This window comes from Dictyostelium purpureum, assembly GCF_000190715.1.
Source record: "Dictyostelium purpureum unplaced genomic scaffold DICPUscaffold_63, whole genome shotgun sequence".
NCBI lineage: Eukaryota > Evosea > Eumycetozoa > Dictyosteliales > Dictyosteliaceae > Dictyostelium > Dictyostelium purpureum.
In genome coordinates, this window is record NW_003519400.1 from 11,730 (window position 1) to 29,305 (window position 17,576).

General features: G+C 24.7%; 8 protein-coding genes across 8 annotated transcripts; 6 read left to right on the top strand and 2 right to left on the bottom strand.

Annotated features, from left to right (window-relative positions):
* Positions 1-659: 659 nt before the first annotated feature.
* Positions 660-2,631, top strand: DICPUDRAFT_77063 (uncharacterized protein; the record flags this gene model as incomplete). Its single annotated transcript, XM_003286115.1, has 2 exons — positions 660-1,927; positions 1,983-2,631. The coding sequence occupies 2 exons, from the start codon at positions 660-662 to the stop codon at positions 2,629-2,631; spliced, it is 1,917 nt and encodes a 638-aa protein (XP_003286163.1).
* A 177-nt stretch (positions 2,632-2,808) lies between these two features.
* DICPUDRAFT_150117 (uncharacterized protein) lies at positions 2,809-4,008 on the top strand (the record flags this gene model as incomplete). The annotated part of the gene is made up of 2 exons (XM_003286116.1): positions 2,809-3,559; positions 3,641-4,008. The coding sequence occupies 2 exons, from the start codon at positions 2,809-2,811 to the stop codon at positions 4,006-4,008; spliced, it is 1,119 nt and encodes a 372-aa protein (XP_003286164.1).
* Positions 4,009-4,764: 756 nt separating this feature from the next.
* DICPUDRAFT_24715 (uncharacterized protein) lies at positions 4,765-5,322 on the top strand (the record flags this gene model as incomplete). The annotated part of the gene is made up of 3 exons (XM_003286117.1): positions 4,765-4,847; positions 4,949-5,165; positions 5,242-5,322. Coding segments are annotated over 3 exons (381 nt in total), but the record flags the coding sequence as incomplete, so codon positions are not given.
* Positions 5,323-5,366: 44 nt separating this feature from the next.
* Positions 5,367-10,535, bottom strand: DICPUDRAFT_94109 (uncharacterized protein; the record flags this gene model as incomplete). The annotated part of the gene is made up of 5 exons (XM_003286139.1): positions 10,285-10,535; positions 9,687-10,068; positions 8,814-9,603; positions 8,146-8,739; positions 5,367-5,398 (listed from the first exon to the last, which is right to left on the bottom strand). The coding sequence occupies exons 2-5, from the start codon at positions 9,999-10,001 to the stop codon at positions 5,367-5,369; spliced, it is 1,731 nt and encodes a 576-aa protein (XP_003286187.1). The 5' UTR covers positions 10,002-10,068; positions 10,285-10,535.
* Positions 10,536-11,271: 736 nt separating this feature from the next.
* DICPUDRAFT_21278 (uncharacterized protein) lies at positions 11,272-12,128 on the bottom strand (the record flags this gene model as incomplete). Its single annotated transcript, XM_003286140.1, has 4 exons — positions 11,272-11,349; positions 11,420-11,522; positions 11,606-11,879; positions 11,984-12,128. Coding segments are annotated over 4 exons (600 nt in total), but the record flags the coding sequence as incomplete, so codon positions are not given.
* A 325-nt stretch (positions 12,129-12,453) lies between these two features.
* DICPUDRAFT_150121 (uncharacterized protein) lies at positions 12,454-14,565 on the top strand (the record flags this gene model as incomplete). Its single annotated transcript, XM_003286118.1, has 3 exons — positions 12,454-13,236; positions 13,315-13,900; positions 14,018-14,565. The coding sequence occupies 3 exons, from the start codon at positions 12,454-12,456 to the stop codon at positions 14,563-14,565; spliced, it is 1,917 nt and encodes a 638-aa protein (XP_003286166.1).
* A 381-nt stretch (positions 14,566-14,946) lies between these two features.
* DICPUDRAFT_91662 (uncharacterized protein) lies at positions 14,947-15,893 on the top strand (the record flags this gene model as incomplete). Its single annotated transcript, XM_003286119.1, has 1 exon — positions 14,947-15,893. A coding segment is annotated over exon 1 (432 nt), but the record flags the coding sequence as incomplete, so codon positions are not given.
* A 506-nt stretch (positions 15,894-16,399) lies between these two features.
* Positions 16,400-17,271, top strand: DICPUDRAFT_91663 (uncharacterized protein). Its single transcript, XM_003286120.1, has 2 exons — positions 16,400-16,760; positions 16,834-17,271. The coding sequence occupies exons 1-2, from the start codon at positions 16,476-16,478 to the stop codon at positions 17,170-17,172; spliced, it is 624 nt and encodes a 207-aa protein (XP_003286168.1). The 5' UTR covers positions 16,400-16,475; the 3' UTR covers positions 17,173-17,271.
* The last annotated feature ends 305 nt before the right edge of the window (positions 17,272-17,576 follow it).

The window sequence follows — 17,576 nt, forward strand, 5'->3', positions numbered from 1 at the left end:
AATCTGTGTAGTTGGTGGATACTGATAAGGTTTATTACAATAGGTGCATATATTTTGAATATTAATATAACAATTCATTTTTCTTTTAATATATATGATTTTAATTTAACAAAATAAAATACACCTTATTTATATTTTCTGGTAATATAAAAAAAAATTATTTCTTTGTTTTATTTTTTTATTTAATATTTATTTATATATTTATTATTATTTATATATTGGAAATTTTCTTTTGAAACTTGTAAAATGTAAATATATTTATTATTATATGTATTTTATACGAAAAAAAAAAAAAAAAAAAATATTTTTGAAAGAAGCTTATTAAATATTTAATGATAGAAAAAAAAGAAACCCCCTCCCCCAATGAAAATAAATTTTTTTTTTTTTTTTTTTTTTTTTTTTTTTTTATACGAGTAAATGAGTGTTTTTTATTATAATTTATTTATTTTTCTTGTTTAAATTGTTGGGGGGATATGTAAAATACCAAGTAAACAATTTAAATAATGTAAAATAAAGTAAAAGTTTAAGGAAAAGGTCCTTTAAAGTAACTCTTTTGCTTTACAAAGTAATAAATATAATAAATAAAAAAAAAAAATGTAATTTTAAAAAAATAAAAATTTTTATTTTTTTATTTTTTTTAAATTTATTTTTAATTATTAATGGATTTTAGTGATTTTTTAAATGAAAAATTATTTGTATTAGATGATACAATAAAAACATCCAGTGTAAAAGGGTCAACAGATTTAAAATTATGTTTGGTTTCAGCGATCAGTTTAACAGATTTTATCAAAAGTTCGCTTGGACCTAAAAGTGGTGATAAATTAATAGTTGATGAAAATGGTGATATCATAGTAACAAATGATGGTTATTCTATAATAAAGTATTTATCAAGATCTTCAAAAATTGAAAGTGACAATGATAACAGTGGTAATAATAGTTATAATATTGGTAATAATATTAATGATAATAATAATAATAATAATAATAATAATAATAATACAAGTAGTAACAATCAAACTTTTTCAAATAAATCAACTATCGAAAGAAAGAGGTTTCAATCTATAATAGAATTATTAATTGACACATGCAGAACTCAAGAGAGGCTATATGGTGATGGTACGACATCGGTATTGGTTTTAGTGGGTGCACTATGTTCAAATGCAATGAAATTAATCTATGAAAAAGGAATACCGCCTCATAAAGTTGTAGAATCATTTCAAAAATCTTTAAAAATAGCTTTAAAACTATTAAATAATTATTATTTACCGGTTAAAACAACATATGATAATAGTAACACCAGTATAGAAAATAATTGCAACGAAATAACATTAGAAAAAGTAACACAAAGCTCTTTACTATCAAAATCAATTAGTTTTTATAAAAAAGAATTAACAAATATTTCAATTCAGTCAGTAAATTTAATATTTGACTATTGTAAATCAATTTATAATAATAACAAAATAATAGATAGTAATAATAATAATAATATAAATAATGATATAAATAAAAATAATATTAAAATTGATCAAAAAAGAATTAAAATTAAATGTATTGAAGGATCAAAATTAGAAGATACCAAATTAATTAAAGGTGTTTTAATAAAGAGGTTCTTTTCACATAAAAATATGCCAAAGATAATAGTAAATTCAAATATACTGGTTTTATCGTGTCCTTTAGAGTTTCCAAAACCAAAAACAAACTTTTCAATTACAGTCAACAGTTTAGAAGAGTATGAATCAATTTTAAAAGTCAAGAGCCAATACTATCAAAATATAATAGCAATAATAGAGGCAATTGGTGTTACCAATTTGGTTATAGTATGCCAATGGGGGATTGATCAAGAAATTAACCAATATTTAAGCAACAAGAAAATCTCCGCGGTTTGTTGGGTTCCAGGAGATGATTTAGAAAGAATTTCCAGTATCAAGTGGTGCTATAATTATAAGTGATATTTTAACATTCTCAACAAGTAAAATTAATAGTAACTATATTGGCCATTGCGAAAGAATTAGTGAAATAGTTATGGGTAATGACAGCAGTAATAGGTATATAGAATTCTCCGGATGTACATACTCAAGTACAGTAACTATATTGGTTAGAGGCGGCAGTAAAGAAATGTGTGAAGAAACAGTTCAATGTTTAAGGGATTCAATTCACATCGCATCAGGCTGTTTAAAAAATCCAAAGGTGGTTCCTTCAGGTGGCTCGACTGAATTATTTCTATATTCTCAATTCCAAAATCAACAGTTTTTTAACAATAGCGATAATAATAAAAAGGAATTCTCAACAATACAGATAATGGCAATGAGGTCATGGTCGGAATCATTATTGTCAATTCCAATTACACTATTAGAGAATGGTGGTTATGATTGCCAAGATATTTTAATGAAATTAATTAAACTTCACAACGAAACCAACATCAACAAATACTATGGCGTCGATATTAACAATATCGAATCTTTTGATTTGTACAGTTGCAACCAAGAGAAACTATTAAATGAAAATCAATCAATTATACAGGATATGAAATTTAAGAGTTGGGAATTATTAGGTCTAAAAAAATCAATTTTAAAACTTGCAACTGAAACAGCATGCATGTTGCTTTCAATAGATTCTTTTATTTCATTATAAAAAAAACACCCTCAACTAAAAAAATCAATACCAAAAAAGGAATAAAAAAATACAATTTAATAAATTAAATCATTATTTAATTTAATTAATTTTAAAAAAAATTTTAATTTTTATTTTTTTTAAAATTTTTTAATTTTTTTTTACAATATTTTTCATATTAATGCATAGAAATAATAAATGAATAATAGTAAAAATATATTAAAAATAGTACACCCAATTATACAAGCACCAATGTTAGGTGTAACGAGTCCTATGATGGTTGCCAAATCGTGTGAAGCTGGTATTATGGGATCACTACCATTAGGGGGATTATCACCAACACAATCAAGAGAACTGATAAAGAAAACCAAATCTTTAACATCCAAACCATTCTCTGTAAATTTATTTGTTAACGAACCAAATGATGTCATCAAAGACCAAAATCAATATAGAGGAATGATCGAATATTTAACAAATCATCAAGAGTTAAAGAGAAATAATCTTGTTGAGGAATTAATGAAATCGTTACCAGAATCAGTAGAACAATTAAAACTATATTCATATCATGATCAAATAGATATTTTATTAGAAGAGGGAATAGATATAATCAGTTTTACATTTGGTATATTGGATAATGAAACCATTGAGAAAATTAAAAATAAGAACCCAAATTCAATACTTATAGGAACTGCAACATGTCTAAAAGAAGCTTTATTATTAAACTCAACTAAATACATCGATATGATATGTTTGCAAGGTATTGAAGCAGGTGGACACAGAGGTTCATTTTTAATAAATAATAATAAAAGTAGTGGGTTCAACGATCACCCAATTAATATCGAAGATTTACCACAAATTGGGCTATCAACATTAGTTTCATCAGTTTTAAATAAATGTACATTACCAATTATTGCATCTGGGGGAATTTCCGATAGAAGAACAATTCAAGGTAAGTTTTTTTATGACATAAAAAAAAAAAAAAAAAAAAAAAATAGTAATAATAAAATAACATACTTTGGTTTATATTTAGGTTTTTTAAATATGGGTGTACAATATGTTCAAATAGGTTCATTCTTTATCGGCTCAAATGAAAGTAATGCAATTGAATATTGGAAGGATAAAATGATTGAGTCTACTGATACAAGTACTCAACTAACAAGATCATTCTCGGGTCGTTATGCAAGAGGAATTAAAAATCAATTCATGGATATACTAGAATCAAACTATAACCCATTGATTCCAATTCCACCTTATCCAATTCAAAATGAAATTACCAAATCATTAAGATCAATTGCACAGAAATCAAATAATGGCCAATTTACAAACTTATGGTCTGGTCAACAAGGTTTCAAAACTAAAAAACTGCCAATTTCTGATTTAATTAAAGAATTAATTTAAACAATGGGGTGAAATTTCCAAAAATTTTTTTTTTTTAACCACACCATTTCCAAAAAAATAAATAAAAATAAACAGTAATAAAGCAAATAGTATATCTAAAAAAACTCAAAATAAACACAAAATGACAAACTATTATTTTTATTACCTTTTTTTAAAAAAATAACGTATATGTCCTTTTTTGATTTAATTCTAATAATAAAAAAATTTAAAAAAAAAAAAAAAAATTAAAAAAAATTTTTAAAAAATTTAAAAAATAATTTAAAAAAAAAAATTATTTCATTTTTTACAAAAAACCTTTTAATGGGACCATTTTTTATTTATAAAACTAAACACAATCAATCATTAATAACATATAATAACAATAACAACATTAGATAATTGGTTTATTATTCACTTAAAAATTGTAAATAACACATACAAATCATAATAAAAGCAAATTTACAACTTTTTTTTTTTTTAAAATTTTTAAAAAAATAAAAAAAAAAGGTTGTTAATTAAATTAATATATTAGAATAACTAATAATAATAGTGGTATAATAAAAATATAATATATTTTATTTATAAAACTTATAATTTATGGAGGTTTTAAATAACCAACAAACAAATCAAAGTAAAAATGATACTGAAAATAAAGAGGCAATAAAAATTATAGGAAAAGGAAGAGAAGAAGAATATGAAGAGATTAAAATAATAGGAAAAGGTAGTTTTGGAAGAGCCATACTGGTAAAAAGAAGATCCGATGGTTTATTATTGGTATTAAAGGAAATTAATTTAATAGAAATGTCATCAAAGGAAAGGAATGATGCGATGAATGAAGTTAGACTACTATCAATGTTAGAGTAAATATCATTTTTTTATTATTATTATAATAATAATAAAATTTTATTTTAAAAAATTAATTTTTAATTTTTAAAAAATAACTAATGTTTAATTTTTTTAGTCATAAAAATATTATTAGTTATTATGATAGCTTTATTTTGAATGGTAGTCTTAATATTGTAATGGAATACGCAAATGCAGGTGATATTCATTTAGAAATAAAAAAACGTACACTTCAAAATAAAACTTTTTCAGAATTTGAAATATTATCGTGGTTTACCCAAATTTGTGAAGCAATTCAATTCATATTTACAAAAAACATATTACATAGAGATTTAGTAACTATAGGATAACTATTTATTATTTAGGTTATAGTATCAAAAAACTAATTGTCAATATATTATTTTAAAACAGAAAACCCAAAATATATTTTTATCAATTGTCGACGGAAATTATTATATTAAGATTGGAGATTTTGGAATAGCGAAAATTTTAAGTTCAGATACAAGTTTAGCACAAACAGTTATCGGAACACCATATTATTTATCCCCCGAAATTTGTGAAGATAGACCTTATGATCATAAGAGTGATATTTGGTCGCTAGGTTGCATATTATACGAACTCACAACATTAAAGCACGCATTTAATGCAGGAAATTTACCTGCTTTGGTTTTAAAGATTTTAAAAGGTACCTATCCTCCAATTCCATCACATTACTCAAACGATTTAAGAAATTTAATTGGATCAATGCTAAAAACAGACGCAAAAGAAAGACCTACAGTAAAAGATATTTTATCATTACCTTTTATCAAGCAATATATTGGTATACCTTTAAAACCATTTAGCGATTTAGATTCCTTAAATACAAGCACTAATAGTAGCAATAGTTCATTCTCAATTAGTTCTTCAACTGAAATTAAAAATCAAGCATTTCCAAAGTAAATATTATTCATTAACTATCACAAAAACTAACCCATTTTTTAAAAATAATTACTAATATTAAGTTTTATTTTTTATAGCATACCAATGGAAATGGCAAAAAATCAAAAAGCTTCAAATGAACAATGTGAAGCTAGTCCATCAAGATCAAAAATTACTTCAAGTAGTAACAGTAATTTTAGTAGTTCAAATAAAAGTACACCACCTTTATCACCAAAAAAATTATCAGCATCATCTTCACCACCATTATCCTCTTCTTCAACTTCAACTTCGAGTTCGAGTTCTTCAAGTACACCTAAAACCACCAAACCAACAACAATACAACCAAAAACTTCGACCCCATCCACCAAAACGCCATCCAAACCAGTTTTAGCAATTAAGACCCCAATTAAACCAGCTTTAACAAAGACACCCCTTATTAAAACTCCTCTTACCAAAACACCTCTTATCAAAACACCTCTTATCAAAACTCCTCTTACCAAAACACCTTTATTAAAAACTACCCTATCATCCAAAACCCCATTATTGAAAACTCCTTTACCAAAAACACCCTCTAGAATATCACCAAAACCACAACCCTCACCAAAAAAAATCATAACAAAAAAAGCTCCTGTCCCAAATCCTACCCCAACATCCACATCCTCTTTTAGACCAACAACACCATCAAAAGATAGACAACCTGTAAATAATCAAGAAACTTCAACTACAACCACCAAATCAACACCATCCACTTCTAGAAGTGTTACACCTATCAATACAACACCTGTAAAGTCACAATCACCAAATTTCACATCAAACACAGCCTCACCACCCAGTCTTTCGAATACAAGCGGAAAATCATCCTCATCCTCTTTTAATAGATCTGCTTCCTCCATAAGTATTCAAAGACCATTGGCTAGTAACACAACTACAACAACAACAACTACAACTACAAACAAATCTTCAACAACCCAAAATAGACCATCTTTAAAAACTACTAAATCAATGTTAGATTTACCAACCACAACAGTAGCTACCACTACTAAATCCACATCATCATCATCATCATCATCCACAAGAGCAACTCCTTCATCCGGTAGACTATCATTATCATCATCAATCCCAAGACCTTCAGCCTCAAACTCTACCACACCAATTAAATCTAGTACTATCACACCAACTTCAACACCAATCAGACCTACAACACCAAGCTCAGCAAGAATCACTACAACACCAGCTAAAACAACTTCTAAACCCCCTCCAACAACCCCTAATAAATCTACAACATCACCAACAGTTAATACAACTCCAAGCAAACAAACATCATCAAAAATAGCACCAGTAACACCAAATAAAACCAATATAAACATACAACCAACTTTAGCGGTTAATAGTAAATCAACGTCACCAAATAAATCAACACTATCACCCTCCACACCAAGAAATGGTACTTTAAGAAAGAGAAATGATTTTAAGTCTGAAGAATTAAATTATAGAAGCAAATTAAACTCAATTAAATTATCAAGTTTTAGAACACCCCCACCAACAACTGAGAAGAAGTTGACCAACAAAGTTAAAATAAATAATTTAAAAGCAAAAAATCAAGAAATTATAAATAATATTATTTTAGATAATAATAAACCAATACTTTCTAGTAGCAGTAGTTCAGTATTTAGCGAAAGTGATTACTCTACCAATACCACTAATACATCAACACCAAATAGTTTAAATAGTAGTTTAAATAGCTCGTCAAGATCAAATATTAAATCTTTATTAAATAACAATAACAACGAGGCTCCAGAATCAAACAATAACGAAAACATTAACAATAATAGTTTATCACAACCAGACAACGCAACCATTGGTAATTTAATAAACTATAATAATAATAACAATTCTATTATAAATGAAAATTTAGGCGAAAAAAGATTACAATCAAGAATTAATGCACTAAAACAGTTAGTATTTCTAAATATTTTAAAATAACTATAATTTTTAATAAATATACTAATTTAACTTTCTTTATTCAGATTTTGTAATAGTATTTTTGGTAATAAACTATTCAATGAATCATATCTATTGTTAAAATCATTAAGTAAAGCTAATGATGGCATTGAAGAAAATAGAATTCAAGAGCAACTTAATCAAATATTATTCGATAAACTATACTATTTAAAATATCTTCAACAACTAATGTATTGTGAAGAACAATTAGAAGTATTGGAAATAAAATAAAATAAAATACTTAAACAAAACAATTATTATTTTTTTTTTTTTTAAAAAACTAAATATATATTTGAATAAATTTATTTAAAAAATATCTATTATTTATTCATTGTTAAAAAAAAAATTCTATTGTACCATTTATTTAATATTTTTATTCTTGGGGACCTGACAAACCCAAACCATCTAAACCTAAACCTTCTTCAATTGATTTTACAAGATTAGTAATATATTTCTTTGTTACACGTACTCTATTTTTCATATCTTCAGCATTGATTAAAGCTACATTGATATATACAGATTCAGAGAGTAATTCCGTGATACCCTCTGCATTGGCTTGTTGATATTCGAAAAATGTTTTACCTGGTACATTATCAGAAAGATAATAACCAAAAACATAAGTATACTTTAAAATTCTACGGCATTCTATTAAAAGTTCGATTGCTTCTTGAAGGAAATCGGGATTAAGATTTGTCAATTCACGGAACTGGTTCATTTTATCTTCCATTTCTTCTTCTCTCATTTTTATAGCGTGCTTCATTAACATGTCATGATTGAAGTAACGTGTAAAATAATGAAGGAAACGATCCGATTCTTGTTTAACCATTGCTGAACTTTCATCTGCTTTTTTACCATCTGATTGTTCATATTTATTACAACTATAAAAACCTCCTGTATGTTGACCATGTGTTTTCCAAGGTCCTCTACACATCCAACACCATTCTCCTCCACAACCACCTTGCTCTTTACGACATACCATATGATTACATCCTAAATTATAGAATTAATAAAAATTAGTTTATAATTAGATTTGATTGGATTTTAAAGTTATATATTTATCTTACCTTGTATACGCTCTGTTGGCATGCCACAATGATAGCAAGGTTTACATGTTGCTTTAATTAATTTAAGACTTTCTTGATCATTACTATTTTTAGATTTCCATTCCTTTAATTGGGCACAACTTACTGGATTATGTTTTTCACTACCACAACTAAAACAAAAACGAGTGCCGCAATGGCATTCGACAACATCACTTGGTCTACCAACACCAGAAAACTTAATTGCATTACCACAGGTTGGATTTGGGCAAAATTCTAAATGTTTATCGTTACTAACAAAATCTTTTGTTACAAAATACCAATATCTATTATAATCTCTTTCACTTGCTAAATCTTTCCAGTTTTCATATGTAAGTTTACCATTACATAATGGATAGATACACTTTGAATGTATAATTTCACTACCACAACTTTGCATTTCTTGATGAAGATATGTTTTCCAACAGCCTAAACAATATGGACCATGGCCACATGGCAAACTATAAAAGTCACCATTTGATTGTTCAAAGCAAATAATACAGACTGAGTTTTGTGGGAAGTGAGAAATTGATGTATTATCATAATTACTTGCATTTGATGGATTGATTATACCAGCTTTCGAACAGTATGATTCTGGATCTTCAAAATACTCTGATAATATTCTATCAACATCCCATTTAAAATATTGTAATAATAAAATTGCATTTCCGGGTTTTAAATCAATTTGATCGGATAAAGTATTTGCCATTTCTTTAATTTGGTCCTCTAATCCTTTTTTTTCTAATATTGTAAATAGAGGCTCTTCTTCATCCTCCTATATTATTTTAATAAAAAAAAAAATTATTAATTATTTATTAAAAAAAAAAGAATGAAAAATTTAAAATAAACAAAACATACCTGATCCTCTTCTAAAAACCAATCACTTGGATCATAGTCACCTATATCAATATCTGATGCAGTTTCGCTCATATATGATGAAGCATCGTCGCTCATCTCTAAATCCTTTCTGAAACTAATTGAACTGAGATATTTTAACATTTTTTCATCTGTTTCGCCTGTTAAATCTCTTGATGATCTTCTATTGGTAGAAACTATTGAGCTTCTTCTTAATATTGATGAGAATGAACCTCTTCTTTGTGATTTTCGCATTGGAGATGGTGTATGAAAACCTTGAGGTTTATATGTTTCGATTGTATCACCGCTACTATCCATTTTCTAAAATATTTTTTTTATACTGTATTTGTAAATATTATAATTATTTGTAACTTAAAAAATAAATCTAATATAATAAATAAAAAAAAAAATAAAAAAAATTAAATTAAATATTTATTTTAAAAAAAAAAATAATTTAAAAAAACACTTTATTAGAATTTATAATATTTATTTAAAAAAAAAAATATTTAATTTAAAAATATTTAATTTAAAAAAAAAAAAAAAAAAAAAAAAAAAAAAAACTAATAAAACTAAAACGAAAATGGATAAAAAATTAACATACAAATAGTATTAAAATTGATAACTTTTATTATTTTATAAATAAATAATACCCAAATAAAAAAAAATTATTTTAGTGGTCTTTTATTTAAATAAAAAACAATGTATAATCTTAATTCCAAAACTACAGTTTTAATAAATGATAACTTTAGTTGTTGTTATTAATAATACAAGGTCTATTAAAATAAAAAAAATTATAATAAATATCTAATATAACAATTTATTGATATTAAACTATTATTATTGTATTATTTTTTTATGTATAGTTAATAATTGTAGTAGGTGGGATTTTTTTGTTTTATTAAAAGTTTAAAAGAAAAATTTTTTTATTTTTTTTTTATTTTTTTTTATTTTATAAAATTATTAAAATTTAAACAAACTTAAGTGTGGTGTGTGTGAGAATAAAAATTAAAAAAAAAAATTTTGAAGTGGGGTGTGTTTAATTTCATTGTTTTTTTAGTATATTAGGTTATAGTAAAATGGTATTAAACTTTTAATGAGAACAGGTAAAACTATGAAGGTGGGAGGAAGAAAATAACAATTTTGATTATGTGGAAATATTATTATAGTGTTGTGGGGGATCCATATATCACAAATCCGGAAATTTAATGTGGAAGAAATAATAAATTATTAACTTTTCATACAAACATTAAAGTGTGTGAGGGTGAAAATATTTTAAATTATATATTATTATCATTAAATCTGTATACTTTTTTTAAATATTCTTTTTGAGTTTTATATGATATAAAATAAAAATTCTACAAATATTTAGTTTTTTTTTTTTTTTTTTTATAAATCTAATTTTATTTTTTATTTTATTTTATATTTATTTTTATTTACATATAATGATTATTTTATTACTATTTTTGTTTTATTTATGTCAATGAGTGTTTTTGTGTTGCGGACATAGCTTTTTAAGTCTATCCCAAAATTCTTCTGAGGGCACTTCATTATTATTATTATTATTATTATTTTTATTATTATTTTTATTATTATTATCATAAAATCTAAATTGTACTTTATCTAAATCATCTTTATTTAAATATCCAATAAAAAATTTATTTAATTTCTAAAAATAAATTTAAAAAATTAGTATAACTATTGTATAGTTGAATGTATTATCTGATCTTTGTTTTTACCTTAAATGACAAATCTGATCTATGATATATTTCAAAGTAATATGCACAATCTCTATCCAAACCTGATAATATGGAGTCTCCACCAGGATGTTTATCTATCCATCTGATTTCCATTTTTGTATTGTAACTATTAATATCATTATAATTTTATTATAATATATTTCTATATAATATTTAATACTTTACCTTGTTACATCATATATACAATTGTCAATAATCATCCAAAAATCTTTACTAGACTGATGTTTTAAAACTTCTTCCAGTGAATAATATTTATTTTTTCTAAGTGCTAATAATCCAAGATATTGTGTGAGTTGATTTTTTAAACCTAAAACTCTTAACTCTTCCATTATTTCTAGCATACTATTTAAATAATCTTCATCTACATTTTCTTTGAAATTATATTGTAAACTTTCATAGTCCTCTAAGTGTTCTTCTACCCAATCACAATAATCCAATACTAAATAAAATAAAAAATTAATATTAAATTAAAAAAAAAAAAAAAAAAAAAAAAAAATAATTAAATTTATTTTTAATTTTATTGTAATTTATATTTATACTTACAAAAATCGATGTATTGTGAGTCTAAATCCAGATTATATTTATCTATATTTTTATTGTCTACATTTATTGAATCTATTAACTGTTTCACTGTTGAAGATACCTCAATTTCCTCACCATCCGATGTCACTAGTGTTATTATTTTCATTGTGTTTATTATTACTGAAGACTATACGTTGTATACGCTCGTATATTTATAAATTTGGAAGAAATCTTGGATTATGAGGTAAAGCAGTTGAAAAGTTATTATTATTTTTAATTATTTTTTTTTTTTTAATTTTAAAAATTCGGTCAAATTTTTTTTTTTTAATTTTTTTAATTTTTTTTTTATTTTTTAATTATTATTTTTTTAACAAAGAATAGATATCTTTTTTAAAATTTTTTTTTAAAAAATAACTATATATATATTTATATATAAATTCAATCTATTTTATTTTTTTTATTTGAAAATAAAAAAATAAATAAAAAAAATAATGATAGATCAAAATATTACCAATATAACCAATATTATTTATAATGGTAATAATAGTTCAACATTTTCATTAATTGAAACAGTCAAAAATGGTAATTTAAAAGGGTGTATTAGCTTTATCGAAAAAATAAGATTACAGAACCCAAGTTTGGACTTAAGCGAAATCATAAATGGTGGTGACGAATCTGGAAATACAGCATTACATTGGGCATGTTACAAAAAACTATATGATATAGTTAAATATTTATTATCAATGGGAGCCGATCCAAATATACCCAATACAGACGAACTACAAACACCATTTCACTGGGCATGCATTGGTGGAGATCTATTCATTATAAAATATGTGTTCAACAACGGTGGTGACCCACACCTTCAAGATAAACGTGGTTACAACTCATTAATACACGCAACTCAATACAACGAAATCAGTGTTTGCAGATATTTGATTGACAAAGGTGTAAATGTAGACTCTCCAGATTTTTTACAAAAGACCACTCTTCACTGGGCTGCCTATCAAGGTCATACCCAATTAGTTTTATTTTTAGTTAATAAAGGTGCTGACATCAATGCATTGGACTCCATTGGCAGATCTCCTTTGCACTGGGCCTGCTTCAAAGGTAACAGCGACCCAATCAAAGCATTGTGCGATTTTGGCTCAAAAACCAACGAAAAAGATCACAACAACCAAACACCATCCGATATCTGCAAATCTAAAGATTTTAAATATCTAACAAACTACATCACTACATTCCCATTTCACCCATTTAGAAAAATTGGCCCAGTAAGTTTTAAAACCACCCACATATAAATTTTAAAAAAACTTAAAATACTAATTTTATTTATTTATACTAAATTTTAGTTATTATATAATGTAATTTGGATTTTAATGTCATTTTCTATACAAATTTTATTTGGCTTCATTATTTATTACTTTTCATTTATACCATCTTTAATATTACTAGTCGCTACAGCAGCATTATGTAAATTATTTATAGAACCAATTGCATTACCAAATTCACCCAACCCATTTTTGGCAACTTGGATGATCACATCATTCTCTGTTTGGGTCATTTATTATATCAGATATATTATACCAGCATTCCCAGTATATATTTTAACACATATAACTACACTATTTATTTTATCAAGTTTCTATTATTGTGCATTCAAACTATTTTTCAGCGATCCAGGTACAGTATCAGCCTCGACAACCTCTCAAGACTCTATCGATTTTATGAATTCTGTTGAAAAAGAATTAGACATACCCGAAGTATGTTCGACTTGTTTAATTAATAGACCCATTAGAGCCAAACATTGCAGAACTTGTAAAAAATGTGTCGCACGTTTCGATCATCATTGTCAATGGATCAACAATTGTGTTGGTGTCAATAACAATTTATTATTTATTTTCCTTTTAATTTCATTTGTAATTTCATATTTATTTAGTATGATTTTTAATTTCAGATGTAATGTATCCAATAATAATCATAAAGTTTATAAATGTGGATGAATCAATACTAATCGATATTATTATTATTTTATATTAATTAACCTATATATAGATTTAGGTATGGATGAGAATGCACCCATTTTTTCTGATGCAAAATGGGGCGAATGGTTTGGTTATCACTATGGCACCTATAAAGGTTTAATTTTATTTATGTTTTATGAGACTTTAGTTTTATTGTGGTTATCCAGATTATTATATGTTCAAATTACAGGTGTAATTAACAATGTAACCATGTTTGAACTTATGAGACCACCCAAAGGATCAAAAAAGAAATGTTGCAATCAACATGCTCAAGAATCATCACAACAAAAAGAGAGTGATGTTGCAATTCCAATCAAATCAGATCAAGACAACGATAATGACGAAGACGATGATGATGATGATGAAAATAAAAACCCATCAAATAAATCATTTAATAAAAATTCAAGAGATTTGGATCCAACTGAAACTAATTTTAGAGACTCCATTTTAATACCAAATAGAAATCATAACTCTGATGATCACAATCCATTCCACAGAGGTTCAGCACGTGAAAATATTAGAGAATTTATTTATGACACCTCAAAATGGTTTAGATATACAACTTTAAAACAATTTTAAAATTCAAAATTAGAAAATAAAATAAAATAAAAAATTATAATTTATTTATTTATTTATTTATTTATTTAATACCCATATTTTTTATTTTATTTCTGTATTATAAATAAATATTTTTTCTAAATTTAGAAATTATTTGTCTTTTTTCAAATAATTGTTTTTTTTATTAATAATATTTGATAATAAAATTTTAAGTTTTAATCAAGTTTCAAGTGTTTTGAATTTATAAATACAAAAATAGAAATAATTTTAAATTTTAATTATATTTTTTTTTTAATTTAATTTATTTTAAAAAAAAATCAAAAAAAAATAAATTTTTTTAATTTAATTTTTTAATTTTTTTTTTTAATTTTTTTGTTTTATAATAATTTATTTTTTAATTATAATAGCTAATATTTCTGCATTCACACAATTGAAATTAATAAATAAATAATAATATTAGTATAAAATAGATAATAGTTAATTTAAAAAAGTTTTTATATATTTCATAATTTGTTTTTTAATAAATCTTCTATTTGCTATAGAGTTTCTTTTTTATTTTTTTGGTCAATAATAGTAATTAGAAAATAAACCACACACAAAAAAAAATAGTATCACTTTTTTAAGTGATTAAAAAAAAAAAAAAAAAAATATTAATAATATAGACAGTTCATATATATATATAATAATAGTTTTAATGTTTAAAAAATATATTTAGCTTCTCTTCCTATTTTTTTATTTTTAATATAATAGAAAAAGGAAAAGAAGAATTTGGTAAAATAGTTTTTGTTTGTTTTTTAAATAAATGTTATAGACCCTAAATAAATTAGTATCCAATATTTATTATTGCATGTAAATAAAAAAGCTTTTAGAAAAATAAAAATAGAATAATTAAATAATATAAATTTTAAAAAAAATAAATGGATAATAATAGTAATAATAACATTTTTAGTTCTAATAATGATAATGATCAAAATCAATTAGAAATGGAGGTTGATAGAGGTATATCGGGTGGTCTAAGTAGAAATGTTGTATATGTGGAGGAGGTATTTCTAGATGAACAACAGCAACAAGAAGAAGAAAGTGATCAAGATGAAATCGAAATTTTCAGAAACTATTTACGTAGCCGTGTTCGTCCAAGTTATTACAACAATGAAAATTTTAGAATCGACAATACTGTAGAGGATATAGAGTTCTATGGGGATGATAGTAGCCAAGAGTATGAAGAAGACACCACAAACAATGCTGTTGAAGAGGATGAAGATGAAGAGGATAGTGCAAATTATGAAATGGATATTGTTCAAAACAATGAAATCCAACCAGAAACCAGTGAAGAAGTTGAAACTGTACAGCCAAGTGAAGATAATGAAGACAATGAAGATAGTCAAGCAAATCAATATATTGAAAATATACCATCTACCTATGAAAATATTCTGGATGAATATTTTTGGGAATTATTAAATCAAGAACCCAGGAGACAAAGTCTTGTGTATGATATCTTTACAGAGCAAAATAATTCCCAAGCAGAGGAGGGCTACATAATAGACGATGGTGATGATGGCGAAGATGTCGAAGAAGATTTCGATAACAATAATGAAGAAGATGGATACAATGTTGAGGATGGCTATAATGAAGAAGAGTACTATGACAACGAGGGTGATGAATACTATGAAGATGATGAAAATCAAGAGTATAACGAGGATGGTGAAGAGTATTATGAAGGAGAAGGTGAAGGTGAGGGCGAAGCTGAAGCTGAAGCCGAAGGCGAAGCAGAGGAAGGTGAAGAAGAGGACGAGTATAGCAATAGCAGGTTAATAGCAACAAATAGACCGTTACTTAATTTTAGTAATCAAGAAGAAGAACTATTTACATTGCTAAGTTATTCATCAGCACAAAACTACAGTGGCGAAGAGTTTATAAATAATATCATCAGAATGAACTATGGTGAAATTCAAAATTATTTTGAACATTTTCAATACCAATGTATATTTGAACACCCCATCACTCAAAACTATGGATGCGTAGGCTGGTTCATATTTAATAAAATTAAAAAAGCAAAGTTATTCAGAGTAGAAACTGGCTCTAAATTCTTTCAACAACTATTAACATTTTATTCAATTCTCGTTCAAAACAATTCTTTCTCAAATCCAAACTCATTTGTAAATAATCAAAAAATCGAATATTTTTTTAAATGTTTAATAAAATTAAAAGATATTAAAGTAAGTTTTATAATATAAAAATTCAAATTAAAAAAATATACTAATTTTTTTTTTTAAAATTTTTTTATTTCAGAAAATTTTGGAAAATATTAGATTATCAACCAAAGATTTAACTCCAATTAAATTCACATTAGATATACTTGAACATCATTATCGAACCAATGATTCACCCATATTTTCATTTTATTTCGAAATTTTATCAGTGTCCGAAATGTTTTACAGTAAAATCAGTAATGACAAGTTATCAATTGTAAATAGACATTTGGATATGGTATTATCCTCAATCAAAGATTATCGTAAAATAATAACTGTACATGATAGAAAAAATATTCATTTAGATTATATAAAAAAACAATTGTGGTCATTACGTAACTTAACAGATTTAAATACAATTGACTCATATTATCAATAATAATAATAATAATAATAATAATAATAATAATATTTATTAATAAATAATAATCACAATTTAACAATTTAAATAAAAAACATTATTTATACCAATTTTTTCAAAAAAAAAGAAAACAATTAAATCAATTTTGAAATATTCTTTACTAATTTTTTTTATTTTTTTTGATTTGTATTTAATCGTATAATTTCCAAAAATATCATAATCACAATATTTTTGATGGATTGTTTTGACAAAAGAATATCACTTTTAAATTTCCTCTTTTGAAAATATTTTATCCTGAAAAAATACTTTTTTTTAAAAAATTTAAAAAATTAAAAAATATTTTAAATTTTTTTTTATTTTTTAAAAAATAAAATTTTTTTTCATTTTTTATCTATATATTATTTTATCTTTGTCACACTTTT